This window comes from Sorex araneus, chromosome 4, assembly GCF_027595985.1.
Source record: "Sorex araneus isolate mSorAra2 chromosome 4, mSorAra2.pri, whole genome shotgun sequence".
NCBI lineage: Eukaryota > Metazoa > Chordata > Mammalia > Eulipotyphla > Soricidae > Sorex > Sorex araneus.
The window spans coordinates 43,069,925-43,086,656 of NC_073305.1; the positions used below are offsets into that span (position 1 = coordinate 43,069,925).

Consider the following 16,732-nt stretch of genomic DNA (forward strand, 5'->3'; position numbering starts at 1 on the left):
GATGGGTGGAGCAGAGTGGGGGCAAGGGCCCCCTCGGACAGCTCTCTCTGCCCCCAGGCACTGCCCCTGAGGTGTTTCAAGCCACTTCAGGGCCTGGCTGGCTGCCAGTTTCGGATCTGGGTGCTGGTGGAGACGCTGGACCAAGCCAAATACAAGGTGGTTCTCTAGCCTTAACCACCCTACCGTATCCTGTTCTCACTTTGTTTCTGAGCTACCAGGCATCAAAGCCTCCTGGTGGGCGACAAACCCGCCGAGTGCTCTCGGAAACGCTCTGACCGCACAGCGCAGCTCTAAAATGGGCCCGAAAGTTAGCCTGTGAGTCAGGCGCGGGTTCTGTGAGTCAGTCAAGCGTGGCATTGTCTGCGTGTCTGGGGCACCTTTCCCTGGACAGAGCACGCCAGGTGCTGGGTTCCAGGGCACACGGGCGGACCCCTACAGCTCAGCTCCTCACATCCCCTGAAGACAAGGCACAGTGCCAGGAGGCTTCTCTGTGTGCAAGGCACAAGGCGCAGGCCTCATCACACCCACCTCATCCAATCCTCCCGACCGCCCCGGAGGGAGAACCATGCTTCTGCTGGGCAGGCGGGGACACTGAGTGCAGGGGGCAGAGGTGCCCACACGCCAGGGGCCCTGGAGTGGTGGCCAGGGATCGGCAAGGGTGCCGGATGCCGAGGCCCCTTGCTGCCACATGGTCTGCCATCAGTAAAGATGCGACGGCTGGGCAGTGGCTTGGTCAGAGTGATGGAGAGGAACATGCCCAGGGGAAGGACCATGGCCCCGGGGACCTGGGAGAACCTGTAGGGTGAGGCACAGAGAGAAGGCTCCAGAGAGGGGGTCGGGGTCAGGAAAAGGCAGGGTCCAAAGCTGCAGAAGCAACGCGAGCAGGGACAGCCTTGAGCCGGCTAAGGGAACCGGCCTAACCGTGAGGCCTCCCTCAGCCGCCCTCGAACCTGAGCTAGAGGCAAGTGCAGAGGTGCACGGAGGCGAGGGCCTCAGGGAGAGGAAGCACGTTCACCACCAGGGAGGGTCAGCTCCACGAATCCAGCCCGGCCTTCCCTCTGAGAGCAACACTGCCAACCTTGACGCTGGTGGCACGAGCGTCATGAAAACGGAACGGAAAGTAGAAGAGGAAGTGCCTGTCTCTGGAGTACGTCCAGTCCCCTGAGCGTCTCTGCTATGGAAACAGCAGCTGAGTCGGAACCAGAAGCTGAGAAATGGAGCGAGGCTGCGGGTGGGGACAGCTGGCCCCGTCCCACGGGTTCTGAGATGTCAACTCCCAGTGTCCTTAGTAGGGGGGCACATTCCACGGTTATTCCGTGTGTTTACAAAGGAGCCCTCACAAAGCTCGGCCCCTACCACCCCAGATAGGAAACAGCCCCACCTGAAAAACAAGAGGCCGCTGGAAAACCCACACTGAAGGTGGCCCTAGAGTTCACACTATCAGCACCCAGATAGGAGGGAGGCCCAGCAGATCGGGGCCACAGGCAGAAAGATAGTGGAGATGAACTAGAAGCAGAGAGGTGGAAGGAAAGTCCCTGCAGGGCCCAAAGGAACAGACTTATCTGGATTTAAAAAAAGGGGGTGGGGGGAGCATTTCTACCCAAACAAAGGAACCTCAATTCCGCTTTCCTTTCTCATGGCACCATTACCATTTCTGATTAGTGGCTTCACAAGATAAATGTGATTTTTATTTTTATTTACAGATCTTGGGGCTAGGGTGGCACACACCGGCTGTGCTCAGGGTGTCTGGGTGGCTCAGTGCTGGGGTGGGGAGGTGGGGAGGAAAATCACTTCTGCAGGGCTCCGGGGACCAAGTGGTGCTGGGGATTCAACTCAGGTCTACCACATGCAAGACAAGGACCTTAATACCTGTATTATCTCTCTTCCCTGAACGCAGCTTTTAAAAAGTGACCAATTGCTCTGTGATGGCCCTGGCTATCACATAGATGGGCGTTCTTAAGGGCTGAATTGTGGCCCCTCATGGTTGCCAGGATGAGCCCCTAACCCCCACCACACTTCAAGAATGGGACTTTATTTGTACACAGGACCTTTAAAGAAGTCAGACCTTTAAAAAGAAGCCAGTCTGGCACCAGGGTGGGCAAACACGGAGGGATAAGCAAGTGAGGAGAGCGAGAGAGCAGCGTTTGTGAGCCAGGAGAGGCCTTGGGAGACCCCACACCTGCCGGCCCTTGGGTCTCTGACTTTCTAGACTCTGGCCCCGAGAGAAATCTGGCCTGTTTTGATGACAGTGCTGAGCAAATTAATACAGTTGCCCCAGCCCACAGACATCTGAGGAGAGATGCCAAAATCAGGGGGCTGTGAGGATGCTGACCGCTGACCACTCCCTACCCCTGGGGCTCTTCAAGGGCCAGCCTGCCCCATGCATTGGGGTGAGGCGCCTTCCCTTAAGCAAAGACACCCAGGGCTGCTTCGCAAACTCCAGTTCACAAGACCCCTGAAACCTAGGCACAGGGGCCAGGGCTGGCTGAGCGCCGGGCCGGTGAGCGTGGTTTCTACTCACTGTTCCGCCATGTTCGGGTCAAGAGAGTCGGTCTCGGTGGGCGTCTCGGGCAGGGAAGAGCCAGACTCCTGGATCTGGCACAGCTCCTCGTCTGTGATGATGTCGAACACGGCGTCGTCTGGGGTTTTGCAGTCTGGGTTTGCACGTGGGCCACAGAGGCAGGTGGGGAGAGAGAGAAACAGTGATGAGCAAGCAGGCCATGGGGTCAGGAGATGGGGGAGGGACGTCTAACACAGGACACCCCAGCTCACAGCTGTCCCGTGCTGCTGCGAGAAAACGGTGCTGGGGACATCCCAGCGAGAATGAGGAGGGAACCACAGGTGAACCCTAAAGCACTTGGGAGACTTCTCTCCATCGTGATGTAGAGGCCGTTCAACCTCTGCCATATTCTCTGAGTTCCCTTATTTAGAGGGAAAAGGCCCTACCCAAGCCTTGCTACGCAAGAACCTGGTGGAGAAGGAAACACGGATGCAACTGAGTCCTTGTTCCACGGGACACGGGCTCTGCCTGCTTCTGCTCTGATCGTAGTGTGGGGGTGGGGGAGGGGCCTGACTCCCAGGCATCACCTCCCTGCCCACCCCCTCAGCTCCCACTGAGGTGCGAGAGCTGATCCTGGGCTCGAGGAGCTGCAGCAACTATCGTGCTTCTGACCAGGGCCCTGTCTCCGGCTCTGCAGGCCCCTCAGTCGGATGGACACTGTGGGACAGCCCATACCAGTCACCTAACCACAAGCACTCACTCGCACATGTCATGGAAAATGTGGCTTCAGCCCTTGGGTATGGGTATGTGTGTCTAACTGTGTGTGTGGGGGGTGGGGGGGGGGGAGGATGCGATGGTAGTGAGACGGAGAGAGGAGAGAGGAAATGTCAGAAATCAAAGCAAGTGCCCTCTGAGCCTTCGTACCATGGCACTGTGGTGCCATGTGCAGTTCCTGACTGCCCGCCATTGTGAGGCAGGGCAAGGGACAGATTCTCAGGCTACGAGCAAGGACAGTTCCCAGCTGGCCCCGCTGCTTGGCTGCTGGCGCACGCTGTGCTTGAGAAGGAAGTTCCTCCTCTCAGCGGCAGCCCGCAGGGTTGGGGACACCTGCAGAAAAGCAGGGCCTGGGGCTGATTTCCTTCCACAGACTCGGCCACACTCCAGGACATGGAGTTCTGGAAGGCTGGCAGAAGCACGGGGAAATGGGCAATGGGGGTTCAAACTGACGTCGATAGAGGAAAACGGGAATTACTGAACGAAGAGCTAAATAAGTTAGAGAGGCCGAGCCTGCTTGTGGGTCGGAAGATGTCAACTCTCCCAAAACTGATGGAGAGACTTAATGCAATTCCACACAATATTTCATCGGGGGTTATCTACGTTCTTGTTTGCAGAGCCAAGGACCGAAACCTAGGACCTCACACGTGTAAGGCATCCACTCTACCCCTGAGCTGCATCTCTGGCCCTCACTAGGACTTTTCTTTTAGAAATTCTCAAGCTGATCCTAAAAGCTTTATGCAATGGCAAAGAAACTAGCATAGCCAGTTCTTCAGTTGAAAAGCAATTGGAGAACCTATTTTATTTGATTTTAAGGCTCAGAAAACTACTGTGAGCAGAGTAGTATGGTAGTGATGAAAGAAAGGACACTTAAGGAGGTTGTGTGCCTTGCTTGCAGCGGACCCAGGCTCGATCCTCAGCGACCCAAACAGTCCCCTAGCCCTGCCAGGGGTAATACAAGAAAGAAAAGAAAGGAACAGGAAAAGGAGAGAGACAGAGACAGAGACAGACAGAGACAGAGAGAGACACAGACAGACAGAAAGAGACAGAGAAGAACAGAGAGAGAACAGACAAATGAATGGAATAGAAAGTCCAGATACAGACTCATTCAATAAAAGTTTGTTGTTGTTTTTTGTTTTTTCCTGAGTGCAGTGCTCAGGGGATCATCCAGTGCTGGGCACTGAGCATGGGGCTTCCACAACCAAAAATGCCACATGTGCTCCAGCCCTTTGAGTCATTTCTCCAGTCTTGCAACTGTTCTTTTTTGCTCGTCTGTTTATTTGTTTGGGGGCACACCTGGAGGGGCCTGGGAGTGACTCCTGGCTCTGAGTGGAGGTTGCTCAGGAGGCCCTGCAGTGGTTCAATCACTATCAAACCCAGGCCTCCTACATGAAAAGCAGGAGACAAGCTTCTCATCCACTCAACCCACTGATATCACTCTGGCTCCTCTGCAACTGACTTTCGACACAGGTGCAAAGTCAAGTCTATGGGAGAGGAAAAGGACTTTCAACTATTGTTACTATAAAAATCGGACACCACATTTAAAAACATGAATCTCTCTATTCGTAGCTTTCAGCCTACAGAAAAGTTGCATCAACATGGATCACAGACCTAAATATACAACCTAATGCTCAGAAGACCCGTAGGAGAAACCAGGAGATCTTTGAGTACTTGAGTTAAACCCAGATAACTATAACACCAAATACATATATATATGAAAAACAATTGATCCATAAAAGAAAAATCTGATATAGACTGGACTTCATAAAAATTATAAACTTTGTTGCTCTCTGATTTTTTTTTTTTTTTTTTTGCTTTTGGGTCATACCCAGCGGTGCACAGGGGTTACTCCTGGCTCTGCACTCAGGAATTACTGCTGGCAGTGCTGGGGGACCATATGGGATGCTAGGAATTGAACCTGGGTCGTCCGCATGCAAGGCAAACAACCTACCCGCTGTTCTATCGCTCTAGCCCCAAACTTCGTTGCTCTTTGAAAAAAAAAAATGCAAAGGTAATCTATAGATTGGGAGGTTTACAAAATATACATCTGGCAAATAATGGGGAAAAATACCCTTATATCCAGAATATATAAAGTCCCAAAATTCAAAACTGAGAAAGCCAATCATGCAATGGGCAAAAGGTTAGAAGGATATATACTCACACCCCCAGCAGAGATTTGTACTGGATATAAATGATGGGCCCACCAACCTTCCACTGATTTTGTCAAACTAAAGAGGGAAAGAGCATTTCTGAAGGCTGGCTGGCCTGGTCCCAGGCAAAGGCCTGGCGAGTGATATAAACTGCAGGCTGGAGCACAGATGAGGCTGAGTGCTGCCCATGCCAGTCCAGTTCTGGCTCCCGGGGGCCCTAGATCCAAGTCCAATCCTGGAGAGGTCAGCCTGGGCCAGCCTGATAGGCTGTGCTCGGAGAAGCAGCAGCAGGAACTCATCCGGCTTCCTTTTACTGAATTAAAGTAGACAAAGGAGAATCTATCCTCGGTCACACAGAAAATGTGACCAACAGAGACAGCACAGAATACCGGTCACCTGGGAGAGTTGGATAGTGGGGCCATGGCCTCGGGAGACAGTGTTTACGAAGCGTGGGCTGCACTGGCGGCTCGTGAGTGAAGAGGTACAGACCTCAGGGCTGCACAAAGATCAACGAGCTGGAGTGCCCGCTCTGCAGGCAGGAGCCTTAGGCCTGATCCCTGGCACGACAGGGCTGCCTGAGCACTGGGCCAGGAGCAGCCGCCGAACAGGCCCGGGTTTGGCCCAGAAACCAGAAACAAAAAGGGCGCAGACCTTACGCGAAGGAACTCTGAATCATACCAAGTGAAAATTATTCCCTTTTCAATTCTCTTTCAATCCTAATCACCTCAAAAAGAAAGTCCCAAAGTGGTTTTAGTACCTCTTTAAATGCCTGTTTGGAAAACATCAAATTAACCTGGGCCTCTGGGGGTGGCAACAGCACCCAGGGCCGGAGCAGGAGCCTCACCTTGGCCTCCCCCGGCAGGGGTCTGGGGCCCAGCCTGGGCTGGCGACGACACGGGGCTGGCATCTCCCTGGCTCATGCCCGAGCCGCTGCTGTCGGGGGAGCTGGGCGCTCCGCTGAACTTCTGGAAGCAGGCTCGGCAGCAGCGCTCCTTCTTGCCGTTGGGCTTGGTCAGGACGTAGTTGTTGCAGCAGTAGTAGCAGAAGCAGCGGCCACATATCCTGGGGGTGAAAGCAGCAGGGGCTGGTGAGGACGGCGCCCTGGGCAGCAGCTCCTAGGCTGTGCCTGGGCCCCTGGAATTGGGTTCCAGGTGCCACACGACCTGCCACCTCCTCCCAGGCCCACTGCTCAGATCCCAATGACGCCCTCCGGGGGCGTCATTGTGTCTGCCAAGATCCCGGGAGGCAGGGTGCAAAGTGTGTGGCCGAGCCCGTGGTCCCAGATGCAGCCCTGCAGGAGTGCATGCCATGCTTCAGCGTCTGGGGTCCAGGCAGGTACCGACTCTCCCAGCCCATGCTGACGGTGCCCCCTCTGCCCATAACTCTGAATCGTATCCAGGGAAAATTATTCCCCGGGTGAAGGTGTTCCTGCTGGGGAGCGCTGGCTCTCTCCTGCTCCCCCTGGCTCCAGCACAGCAGGGTCCCCTGGGGGTCCTCTCAGGACCCATTCCCAGAGAGCCAGCTGAGCAGCCCTTACCCGCCCGGGCACTGCCCGCTGACCTGCAGTGGTGCCGCCGCACCATCCAGCTGAACTCCCGCTTGCAGTCCGCGCAGTGGTTCACCTCTGCTTCCCCGAGTCCCTTCTCCTCGGCGCTGAGCTTCTGCTGGAATTCCAAGGCATCTGACTTCTGCCAAAGAGCATCCTTGTCCCTGTGACAAAGCCACAGGAGAAGAGAAGAATTCGTGAAAATGAGAGAATCATCCCCGACTCCTTACAAGAGGTCGAGTCCACATGCCCCAAGGCAAGGAAGGAAAATTCATTCTGACAATGAAAATACAGCCCTGGTCTAGGTCTCATGTGCCCGCACCCCGCCCTGCCACCAGCCCCATGTCATGGCTGACGGGATCACACCCCACTCACGCGTCTCCATCAACAGCGTATGCCCCTGGGAACTTAAGCTACAACCCGCACTCAGTTACATAAAAGCCCGAGGACCACGGGGTGCTTCCATGTGCTCTGGGGTCTTTTACACTCATATTCCATTTTTTGGTTCATCACTCGAGAAGAGCAAATATGTCCTAGGTTGAAGGTCTCATTGAACCCACACACCCCAGACACCACTGCGAGCACTGGGGGGCTTCCGGGAGCAGGCCTGATGCCCAGGGGAAGATGCAGGAAGAGCCTTCCTTACTGCTGACAGTGATCACCCTCAGGGCGTGGGAGGGTTCAGTTCTTTATTCCAACCAACATCCTGAGGGTGATGTGGCCCAGTGGCTCCCCAGCCCCGAAGACTAACATTAGGTCAAGAAGTATGGGCTCCAAAACTAGAGAGTATAGGGAAAACTGTCTGCCATGGAGGCAGGGGGAGGGTTGTAAAGGGGGTATACTGGGGACATTGGTGCTAGAGAATGTGCACTGGTGGAGGGACGGGTGTTTGAGCATTGTATGACTGAAACTCAAACATGAAAGCTTTGTAACTGTATCTCACAGTGATTCAATTAAAAAAAAAAAAAAAAGAGGTATGGGCTCCATCAGAGCCCAGGTCTCCAACTCAGCAAGACTCTCCCTCTCACAAAGGCCAGAACATTGGCCGGAGTGGCAGTGCGCAGGACCGGGATCATTCCCCCAGCAGGTCCACACCCTGCCTGTGCGGCCAGGAAGCCAGGCACTGGCCCAGCCTACGGGGGTGAGAGCCTGGGTGTTCCTCTCGCAGACTGCGGGAAGCTGCCTAAGCTGAGAGGTCACAAATGTCAAGTTCCGAGCCGGTGCACTGATGATCTGTGGCTGCGGGTGTTAAACGTCAAAATTAATCGTAGTTTAATATCACCGTGTTGCAAGCCCTGGGGAGTTAGGAGATACGAGCATTGTTTACATACAATGGCTAACACAGCAAAGAAGGGGCTAATCAGATTTTAGAATGGCAACCACATCAGACCTCCTGTGGTTCTTGAAGGAAAGAGTCTAGACCGTGAACCGACTCTACACAGCACCCTTGCCCATGTGTCTGTACCTGGGGCTGAGCAAGCTGCCAGCGGAGCTGGGGCTCCAGGCTCTGGCTACCTGACAGCAGGACTGCGCTCCGGGGCTCAGGCTGGTTGGCATGGACCGGGCATCATGTAATAGCTCCACCACTGACCCTACTCTGTAGCCAAGGTTGAGGGCGGTTCAACCCATCAGTTTCAGAAAATATTCTAGTGTTACCTATCAATGAGGAACTATAAAGGCTGGGAGAACCAGTATAATGGCTTCACAGGGTGGGGTGGGGGGCAGGAGGGGGAATCCCCACGAAGAAATGCCAGGTCATGGGGGAGGTGGAGAGTCCTGGTGGTATCTACCCAGAGGAAGCACTACCAGATCAATGACCTGGTTTCTTTCAAAGTAAATTGCAAGAGAAAGAAATGGGGGTGGGATGGATGGCAATTGCAAAATCTAAAAGACAGTTGATAATACTAAGGATTAGTTCATCTTAAAGCAGGGCAATGAACGATACTGTAATTGTTTAAAATGGAGGGTCCCTGTTTCAGTAAAGCATATGCTGAAATGTCTGAGGGTTAGGAGATACTCTGGCTGGAACAGACTCTGAAATAATCTAGAGAGGTGGGGGAAAGCAGAATGAAACAAGACCGAGTGTGGGCTGAGTAACGTAGAGGCTGGGGGTGGGGGGGCAGCTATACAAGAGTGCTATATGTTAGATTATTTTTGTATATTTGTATATTTTTGTATATTTTGTCACAGCACAAGGAAAAGAGCTTCTGGAGAAGAATTCTCCAATACGGGGAATTTTGGATGCCCACCTTCCCTTAAGGCAGCCTGACTGCCACGCGGGGGTTTGGAGCTGCAGCACGCAGTGAGGACGCGAGCGTGTCCACTGCCTCTTGGGTCCAGCCCATGCATTCACAACAGCAGTGTGCTCCCTGGAGACACTGAAGTTTGGGAGCCCTCACACTGGGGAAAGTGGAGCGGGGAAGGGAAAGGGAGGTTAAGAAAGAGACGCGAGGCCATGGGGAGAGGCCTGATGGTGTTAAGAGGGACCGTCTCTCCTGTGGTTCAAGTACACGGAAATTCTGAAAATAACTGCATCACCGTTCTGTATGAAACCACACAGTAAGGTGAACTCCAGTGGGAATAGCGAGCCCCGCTCTGAGGTCACTCGGGACACAGCAGGCCCTGGCCATGTGTGTGCGGCCCTGAAAACCGAACACAGACAGTGGGGCCTGTTTCCTGTGAGTTTTTTGATTTTTTTTTTCTAGAACAGCTGCGTTTCTTCCAGGAAAAGCCCAAAATGCGGGGAGCCCCTGGCCTTCCGTGGGCCTGCCACGCACCTGAGCAGCTCTATCAGTCGTTCTTCCAGGTACCGCTTGGTTCGGTTCAGGTCGTCCAGGTCGGCAAGCAGCTTCCGGTCGCTCTCCTCCCTGTTCGTCACCTCCTGGCAGAGTTTGTCATAATACTCTTGGATCTTTGTTTTGGCTTTTTCAAGTTCCTTCTGTGTCCTGGCAGAGGAGTCGTCAAGGTTTGGTGGTCACCAATGGTGGTCACCCATGGTGTGACCATCCTGTGCTGCTGGGTTACCCCAGACCGCCGAGGAGGGTTTCTCCGTGCATGGAAGAATCCTCCTCTAATTTAGAAACTCTTCGCACTCAGCCCAACACACACACACACACACACACACACACACACACACACACACACACACACACACACACACACACACACACACACACACACACACACACACACACACACACACACACACACACACACACACACACACACACACACACACCACACACGCGGGGGTATTCCAGGAGCACCTGGTGATCTTGGGTTGTCAGCCCCAGATGAGTGAAAGCGACACCACTGGTTTCTGAGGCAGGGACCGAGGTGGTGTAGGGAGGCCACATGAAAAGGTACACATGCATGGCAGGTGATGCAGGGATTTGCTCAAAGATGGGGGGAGTCAGAACTGATAAGACAGGGTCTACTTCCCAGAGGGACCACACTGTCCTCCAGGGCTCAACAGGGCTCCGAGTGTAGGCAGAGACCAGGCAATCAATCTGCACTGAGGGGCTGAGGGGCGTTACATGGCAGCCCCAGGGCCCCAGGAATTCCGCCTGGGCACAGCAGGCTCTCTCAGACTACAGCAAAGGGCCCACATCCTTCCTGCCCATGCCCACTGCACTCTCAGTTCACCTATATCCGGCGGCAGTGGTTTCCCCAGGATGCCAGGAGGTTCACAAAAGCTCTGCGGAACACAGGCTCTAAGGAGACAGACTAGTCTGCACACACACGCATGACCAGACCTGGTCAGGTGAATTACGCAACGGTGAGCAGCTGAAATAATTGCTCTGAGCAATCTAACAAAGAGCTGCTGTTATAGTTTTTTTTTAATGTTTTGTTTTGTCCTGGGCCACAGCCAGCTGAGCTTACTCCTGACTCTGCACTCAGGATCATTCCTGGCAGGGTTCAGGGACCATATGGGGTGCCAGGGATCAAACCCAGGCCAGGCACGCACAAGGCGCTGTACTATTTCTATAGCCCTGTTATATAGCAACGAAGAGAAAGACAAAAACATCAATGTGGGAGGTTCTCTGTCTTTCCACTGTCACATGAAGAAGCTGACCACATGCAGTTGGAGCCCTACAGTATTAGAATTTCGGAAATACCAGCTGGGAAGAAATGGCTATCCAGGTGACCGAACCTCCAACGTCCCCTGCATCTCCCATCCAGCTGAGGGCAGCACGTGGCAGTTCAATCCCAGACGCCTCTCTCCTCCCACCACTTGCCTGGACAGGACTAGCTTGGCCTGGTCCACCGGGTGACCAGCTCAGGTTCACGCTCCATGTGGGCCCCAGTTCTGAAGGTGATGATACCTGCGGATGCCTCGGGGCTGGCCAGACTTGAAAGCAAATGAGTCTCGATGAAAGGGTCTTGGAGTGACGGGCTCTGCACGGGGCATGCGGCCCCTGTCCTCGGGGAGGTGAGCCAGTCCCGTTTCTGGCACACACACCCTCCGGCGAGTCTGGGAGAATTCCCCCTGCTGACCCCGCTGCCCTTCGGCGCGCAAGTCAGAGCTCCCCGGAGAGCGAAAACAGACACGCACCCGTGCCAAGTTTCCTGGAGCAAAGCCCAAAGGATCTCTGCATCGTAAGGGAAACTGCTGAGGGAACCAGACTCCACGGCCAGCCCACCACCCTGACTTGCATACAGTCTGACCTTTGGCTCCACTGAGCCTCGTTGTCCTCCTCTGTGAAATGGGAATAAGGACTAAGAGTACCAGCCTCCGAGGGCTGGAGGGAGGGCTACCTGGGGAAAGAGGTGCGACAGAGTTGAAGCATTGCCTGCCTCCCCCCCCACCCCCATTTAGGCACTGTTCAAATGTTTGCTCCTATCCTGCCCATTACGAAGAGCCCACGTTTCAGTTCATGCTGGTTTTTCCAAAGCATCTAGTTCACTGAGCTGGAAAATACCCTGTAGAGATAAGAAAATGGAACCGGCAGAAAGGTTCTGCGGCTGCCGATAGGGCACCGCGGGCCCCTTGCCAGGGGCTCTGACACCAGCACCTTTGTCGGGCTGTGGCTTTTCTCGCAGAAGAACTTCTGAGGCCCGGTATGAGTGTCTGACTTTCTAAATGACTTTCTGCCGGAGCCGTCTTCCCCGCAGCGCGCTCCCCCCGGGGAGGGGCACGGAACCAACCTGCTCAGGCTCTCTTGGAGGGCGGCCCCCTCCTCGTCCTTCTTCAGCATGGCCGCCTGGCACTCGGAGAGGCGGCTGCTCGCGTGGCTCAGCTTCTCACCCATGTCCTCCTGGGCGGCCTGGCACGGGGCATCAGGGAGAGACGCTCAGCTCACAGGAGCCCGTGCCACCTGCCCCGAGTGACGGGTGTGCCGCCCCCTCTCCCCGCACCCAGCTGGGTCACTTCCAATGGGATGGACTTCAGTTCGTGTTTAGGTTCCACCGTGGAAGGTGACACGACCCTGTTTGTCACTGGGTCCTGTGGCGGCAGGCGCGGCAGGATCGGGCCCTCTGGGGCAGGGGTGGAGGGGGGGCAGCCGGGAACAGAGTTCATTTGGAAAAGTCCCTGTTCTCGACAGTGGGTCTCGGCACCACCCCCTGCACCCGGCGGAATCGGTAACTGGGCAATGCCTGCGGAGAGCGCCACAAGGGGCGAGTTGTCTCCTTCCCACAGGCCTCTGGGATGGACAAGAGACACAGCTGGCAGATGCAGTCACGTGTCCAGGTAGTGGGAAGGGGCCGGGCACGACTCAAAGGTCCAGTGATGTCAGTGGCAGTGTGAGGGCAGCCAGTTCCGTGGGAGCCCTCTGAGATGGGGTAGGGAAATGGAACCGGATCCCGATCCTAGTGACCCCTGCCCACCCCCCCCCCCACACACACACACACAAACCCCAAGCCCTCTGGGGCCTGTCAGAGCTTCCAGGCAGGCTCTCCTGGGTCACCTGGGCCAGCGCCTACCTTCAGCTTCTCCACAGCCTCCTCGGCGGCCTGCAGCTTCTGGCCTTGCTTCTCCAGCTGGTCCTGGAGGCTCCTGCACTGCTCGTTGGCAGTCTGGAGAGGAGACACGGTGGCAGGAGGGAGGTAAGTGTTCTGAGACTCCCTGGCCCCAAGGTTGTAAAAACAACGTCTCCCCCGCACCCTGCCCCCCCACAAACTCCATAAACTTTGGACTTCAGTGGTAGCAATATCTTCCAAGCTTACTGAGAGACTTGGCTTGATTCCCAAACTTTGCATTAAAATTCCACAAACAAAACAAACAAAAAAGTGGCCCCTGGGCACGTGGAGTGGCACGGGGTGGGAGGACCCCCGTGGAAATGCCACAGCTCCTTGGAGGGGGGTGAGGAGCTGTAGGAGACGCACATGCCTGATGCACCGGAAACCAAAGCCCCTCGGACAGCCTCCAGCCCCCCCGTCTGCGCCCACAGAAACTTCTCCATGGCTGGCAGGAACCCACCCATTCTCCTAAGCTCTGGTACCCCAGGGTTCTGTGAAAAGGCACCGTGTCTGCTCCCCAGATTGTACCTGGCCTCAGGCCAGCATCTGAAGGGTCAGAGAGGTCAGAGGCAGGAGTGGGGCAGGTCAGATGCCTGTGCAGGGGCCTCGGATAGGAAAACGCCCCACGCCGTGTACCTCCTTTGGGGTGGGCCCGCCACCCAGGGCTTGCAGCCTGCTGCCATGTATAAAGGAAGGCGCAGGCTTTCGGGTCTTCTAAGATCCCAAAGGAAGCCCCTAAGCTGAGTCCGTCACATCCTGCTCTCCAGCTTCAAACATTCGGTGCAGAACAGATTGCGTGCCGTGGCTTTGAGTGGGGAGGTCCGGGACCGAGGCCCCTAGGGCTGTGTGTGAGGAAGGCAGGAGGGAACCTCACTCGCCCCAACCCCCTACCCTGGTACATTCCGGGCCCTCCCTCACAAGCCACCTGGACCAAGGGGCAGCCCTCCCTCCTCCCATGCACCCCACCCCCACCCCACCCCCAGGAAGCCAGCGGGAGCCGGGAGTGCAGGGCAAGGGTTACCTACCTTCAGCTTGCTCTGGGAGTCCATGATCTCGGTGCTCATCAGGAACTTGAGGGTGTCGTGCTCCTGGCGTGCGGCCTCCTGCAGGCTCTGCACCTGCTGCTCGGCCTGGGCTAGCTGTGCCTGCAGGCCCGGCAGGGAGCTCGCTGCTTCCTGGGCCGCCCCCAGCTTCTCCTGCAAGCTCTCCTTCTCCAGCTGCAGGCTTGCCACCTGGCACTCCAGGGCCTGGCGCTCCCGGCAGGCGGCCTCTTTGGTGTCCTGCAGTTCCTGGACAGTGCGGGCCAGCGTCCCCTCCACCCGCTCTTTCTCGGCGGTCAGCGCGCAGACCTGGATGCCGAGCTCGGCCGTGTCGGTGTTGGCCCGGTGCAGCTGCTCCTGCAGCTCGGCGTGCTCTGCCTCGGCTTCCTGGGAGCTGCACTTGGCCTGCGCCAGCAGCTCCTGCAGGGCCTCCAGGTCCTGGTCCCTCTGCCGGGCCTCGCCGGCCCTTTCCTCCTGCAGTGCCCCTTCCCGCTCCGAGCACTGCAGCAGCTCCTGGACGTGCGCCCTGTTGAGGGCCTCGTTCTGCTCCTTCAGCTGCTGCACCAGGGCCTTGTGGTCCCTCAGCGCCGCCTCGGCCACGCTCAGCTGGCTCTGCACCTTCTCCTGGTCCCCCAGGGCTGCCTGGAGTCGGCACTGGAGGTCCGCCACCTTGGCCTGCAGCCGCTGGGCCTCCCCCTGGTGGACCTCCACCTGGGCCTGGGACAGAGCTAGCTGGCCGGCGAGCTCACTGGAGCCACTGTCTTGGGGTGGGCCGAGCCCCTGCGGGTCCTTCGCTGCTGGGCGTGTCTCGAGCAGCTGGGTCTGCCGCTGGCACTGGCTCTGGAGAGCCTGGATCTCCTCGGCGCGGGCCTGGGCGAGCCGCCGGCTCTCCTCCGCCTGCTCGCGCAGCTGCTGGCACTCGGCCTCCTTGCTCTGCAGGGCAGCGTCCTTCTCGGCCACGCGGGCCCTCATGGTCTCCTTGGCCTTCCTCACGGCCAGGAGGCTCGCCTCCATCTGGTCGCCCATGTGCCGGATGTTGGCCTGCTCGGCCTCCAGGGAGGCCACGGAGCCCTGGATGGACGCCTCGCGCTGCTGGAGGGCCTGGTACTCGGCCTGCAGCGCCTGCAGCTTGCCCTCCAGCAGCTGGTTGCGCTCCAGCACCCGCTGCAGCTCCTGCTCCAGCTCCGCCGTGCTCTGCGGGAGCTTCTCCTCCTGGCAGCCGCCCGCCGTCTGGGCCTCACCCGCCTGCCCGCCCTGTGGGTCTCCTGGCGCCTCCTCCAGCTTCAGGCTGGCACGGGGCTGGGCGGAGTCTCGGGGGCCCAGCGCCTCCCTCTGGTCGGGGTGCCGCTCCCACATCCCCACCTTCTGCACCAGGTGGTCCTTGTCCTGGATGAGGCGCTTCTTCTGCTCCTCCAGGTCGCTCACGTGCTGGCTCACCTGCGCCAGCTGGGCCTCCAGGAGGGGCAGCTGCCGCGTGAGGGAGCGGGTCTCCTGCTCCAACAGCGCCTTCTCGTCCCGCAGTCCCTGCTCCTCCCGCCTGGCGTCCTGCAGCTCGGCCTGCAGGGACAGCGCCCGGCTCACGGACTCCCGCAGCTCCTGCTGGAGCTGGGCCACCTGCTGCCGCTCCCTGAGCAGCTCCTCCCGGAGAGGGCTCAGCTCCTCCACCCGGCCTTCCAGGCGGGCCCGGGCCTCCTCCTTCAGCTGCAGCTCCTGGAGCAGCTGCTCCAGCCGGGCATCCTGCTGCCTGCTGAGCTCCCGGATCTGTGCGTTTTCGCCTTCCAGGGCTCGGAGCTTCTCCTCCAGGGCCGCACTGCTAGGGGTGAGCTCTGGCGATCCCTTTGGCTCGGGCGCCGTGTCCGCCTTGCGCTCGGCTGTGCCCGGCTGCCCCTGGATGCTGGTCAGGTGCTGGTTCTTCCTGCCCAGTGAGTCCTGGGTGGCCTCCAGCTCCCGAGCCAGGGGCCGCAGCAGGGCCTCCAGCCGCTGCAGGGCCGACTGATAATCCTCCTCCTTCTCGGCCGCGCCCTGCTCCAGGGCCTGCAGGCACCCCTGCAGCTCCTGCACGGTGCTCTGCGTGGCCTGCGTGACCTCCCACTGCTTCTGGAGCTCGGCCAGCACGTAGGGGAGGTGAGTGCTGTTCTCCGCTGCCACGCGGCCCCGCTCCTTCTCCTCTCTCAGTTGCTCTTCCTGCAAGCGGGTGGTTGCCCTCAGCTCCTGGTTCTCTCTCTCCAGCTGCTGGATCCGCTCCTGCAGCTGCTTCTCCCGCAACTCCAACTGGTCCAGCTCCACCCGCATCTCATCAAAGCCCTCCATGGCCTCATTATTTAAGGAGCTGTTCAGGTCAAAGCTGGCGGCCATATCCTGGGTCTGTGGAGGCAAAAATAACAGAAACGGCCCTGGCATGAAGCTGCAGAGCTACCTGGGAAGACTTCAGCGTTCAATGAGAGAGAAGTGAAAAAGCAGACACTAGAAGACCTATAGCTAGTTTACAAAGGGCTATACTGTATCCCCTATGTGCACAGCAGCGGCCAAAGGCGGCAGGCGGCACAGCACAGTCCAAGGCTAGGCCACCACGAGTCCTGCGGAGGCTCCTGCACACGCTGTCCGCCTAAAACTGCTGCTTCAGCAACAGCAGGGAGGCTGGTTCCGCCACACGTGAAGTTTCCCGAGGCCACGGTCAACCCTGCAGGCCCACTGCGCCATAACTTCTGCGCCATGACTTCTGAGAGGATTAAACCTCGAAACAGGATGAGAGATTTATCTG

At 57.4% G+C, this 16,732-nt stretch overlaps 1 protein-coding gene across 2 annotated transcripts in view; it reads right to left on the reverse strand.

Annotated features, from left to right (window-relative positions):
* The window catches only part of FYCO1 (FYVE and coiled-coil domain autophagy adaptor 1), a 70,548-nt gene that overhangs the window by 30,340 nt on the left and 23,476 nt on the right, over positions 1-16,732 (reverse strand). For both annotated transcript variants that reach the window (XM_055136331.1, XM_055136332.1), the window contains exons 8-14: positions 13,957-16,335; positions 12,896-12,988; positions 12,119-12,237; positions 9,748-9,915; positions 6,985-7,134; positions 6,269-6,486; positions 2,522-2,654 (exon numbers count right to left, since the gene is read on the reverse strand). In XM_055136331.1, the coding sequence (XP_054992306.1) occupies positions 2,522-2,654; positions 6,269-6,486; positions 6,985-7,134; positions 9,748-9,915; positions 12,119-12,237; positions 12,896-12,988; positions 13,957-16,335 (3,260 nt within the window). The remainder of the gene's footprint in view (positions 1-2,521; positions 2,655-6,268; positions 6,487-6,984; positions 7,135-9,747; positions 9,916-12,118; positions 12,238-12,895; positions 12,989-13,956; positions 16,336-16,732) is intronic.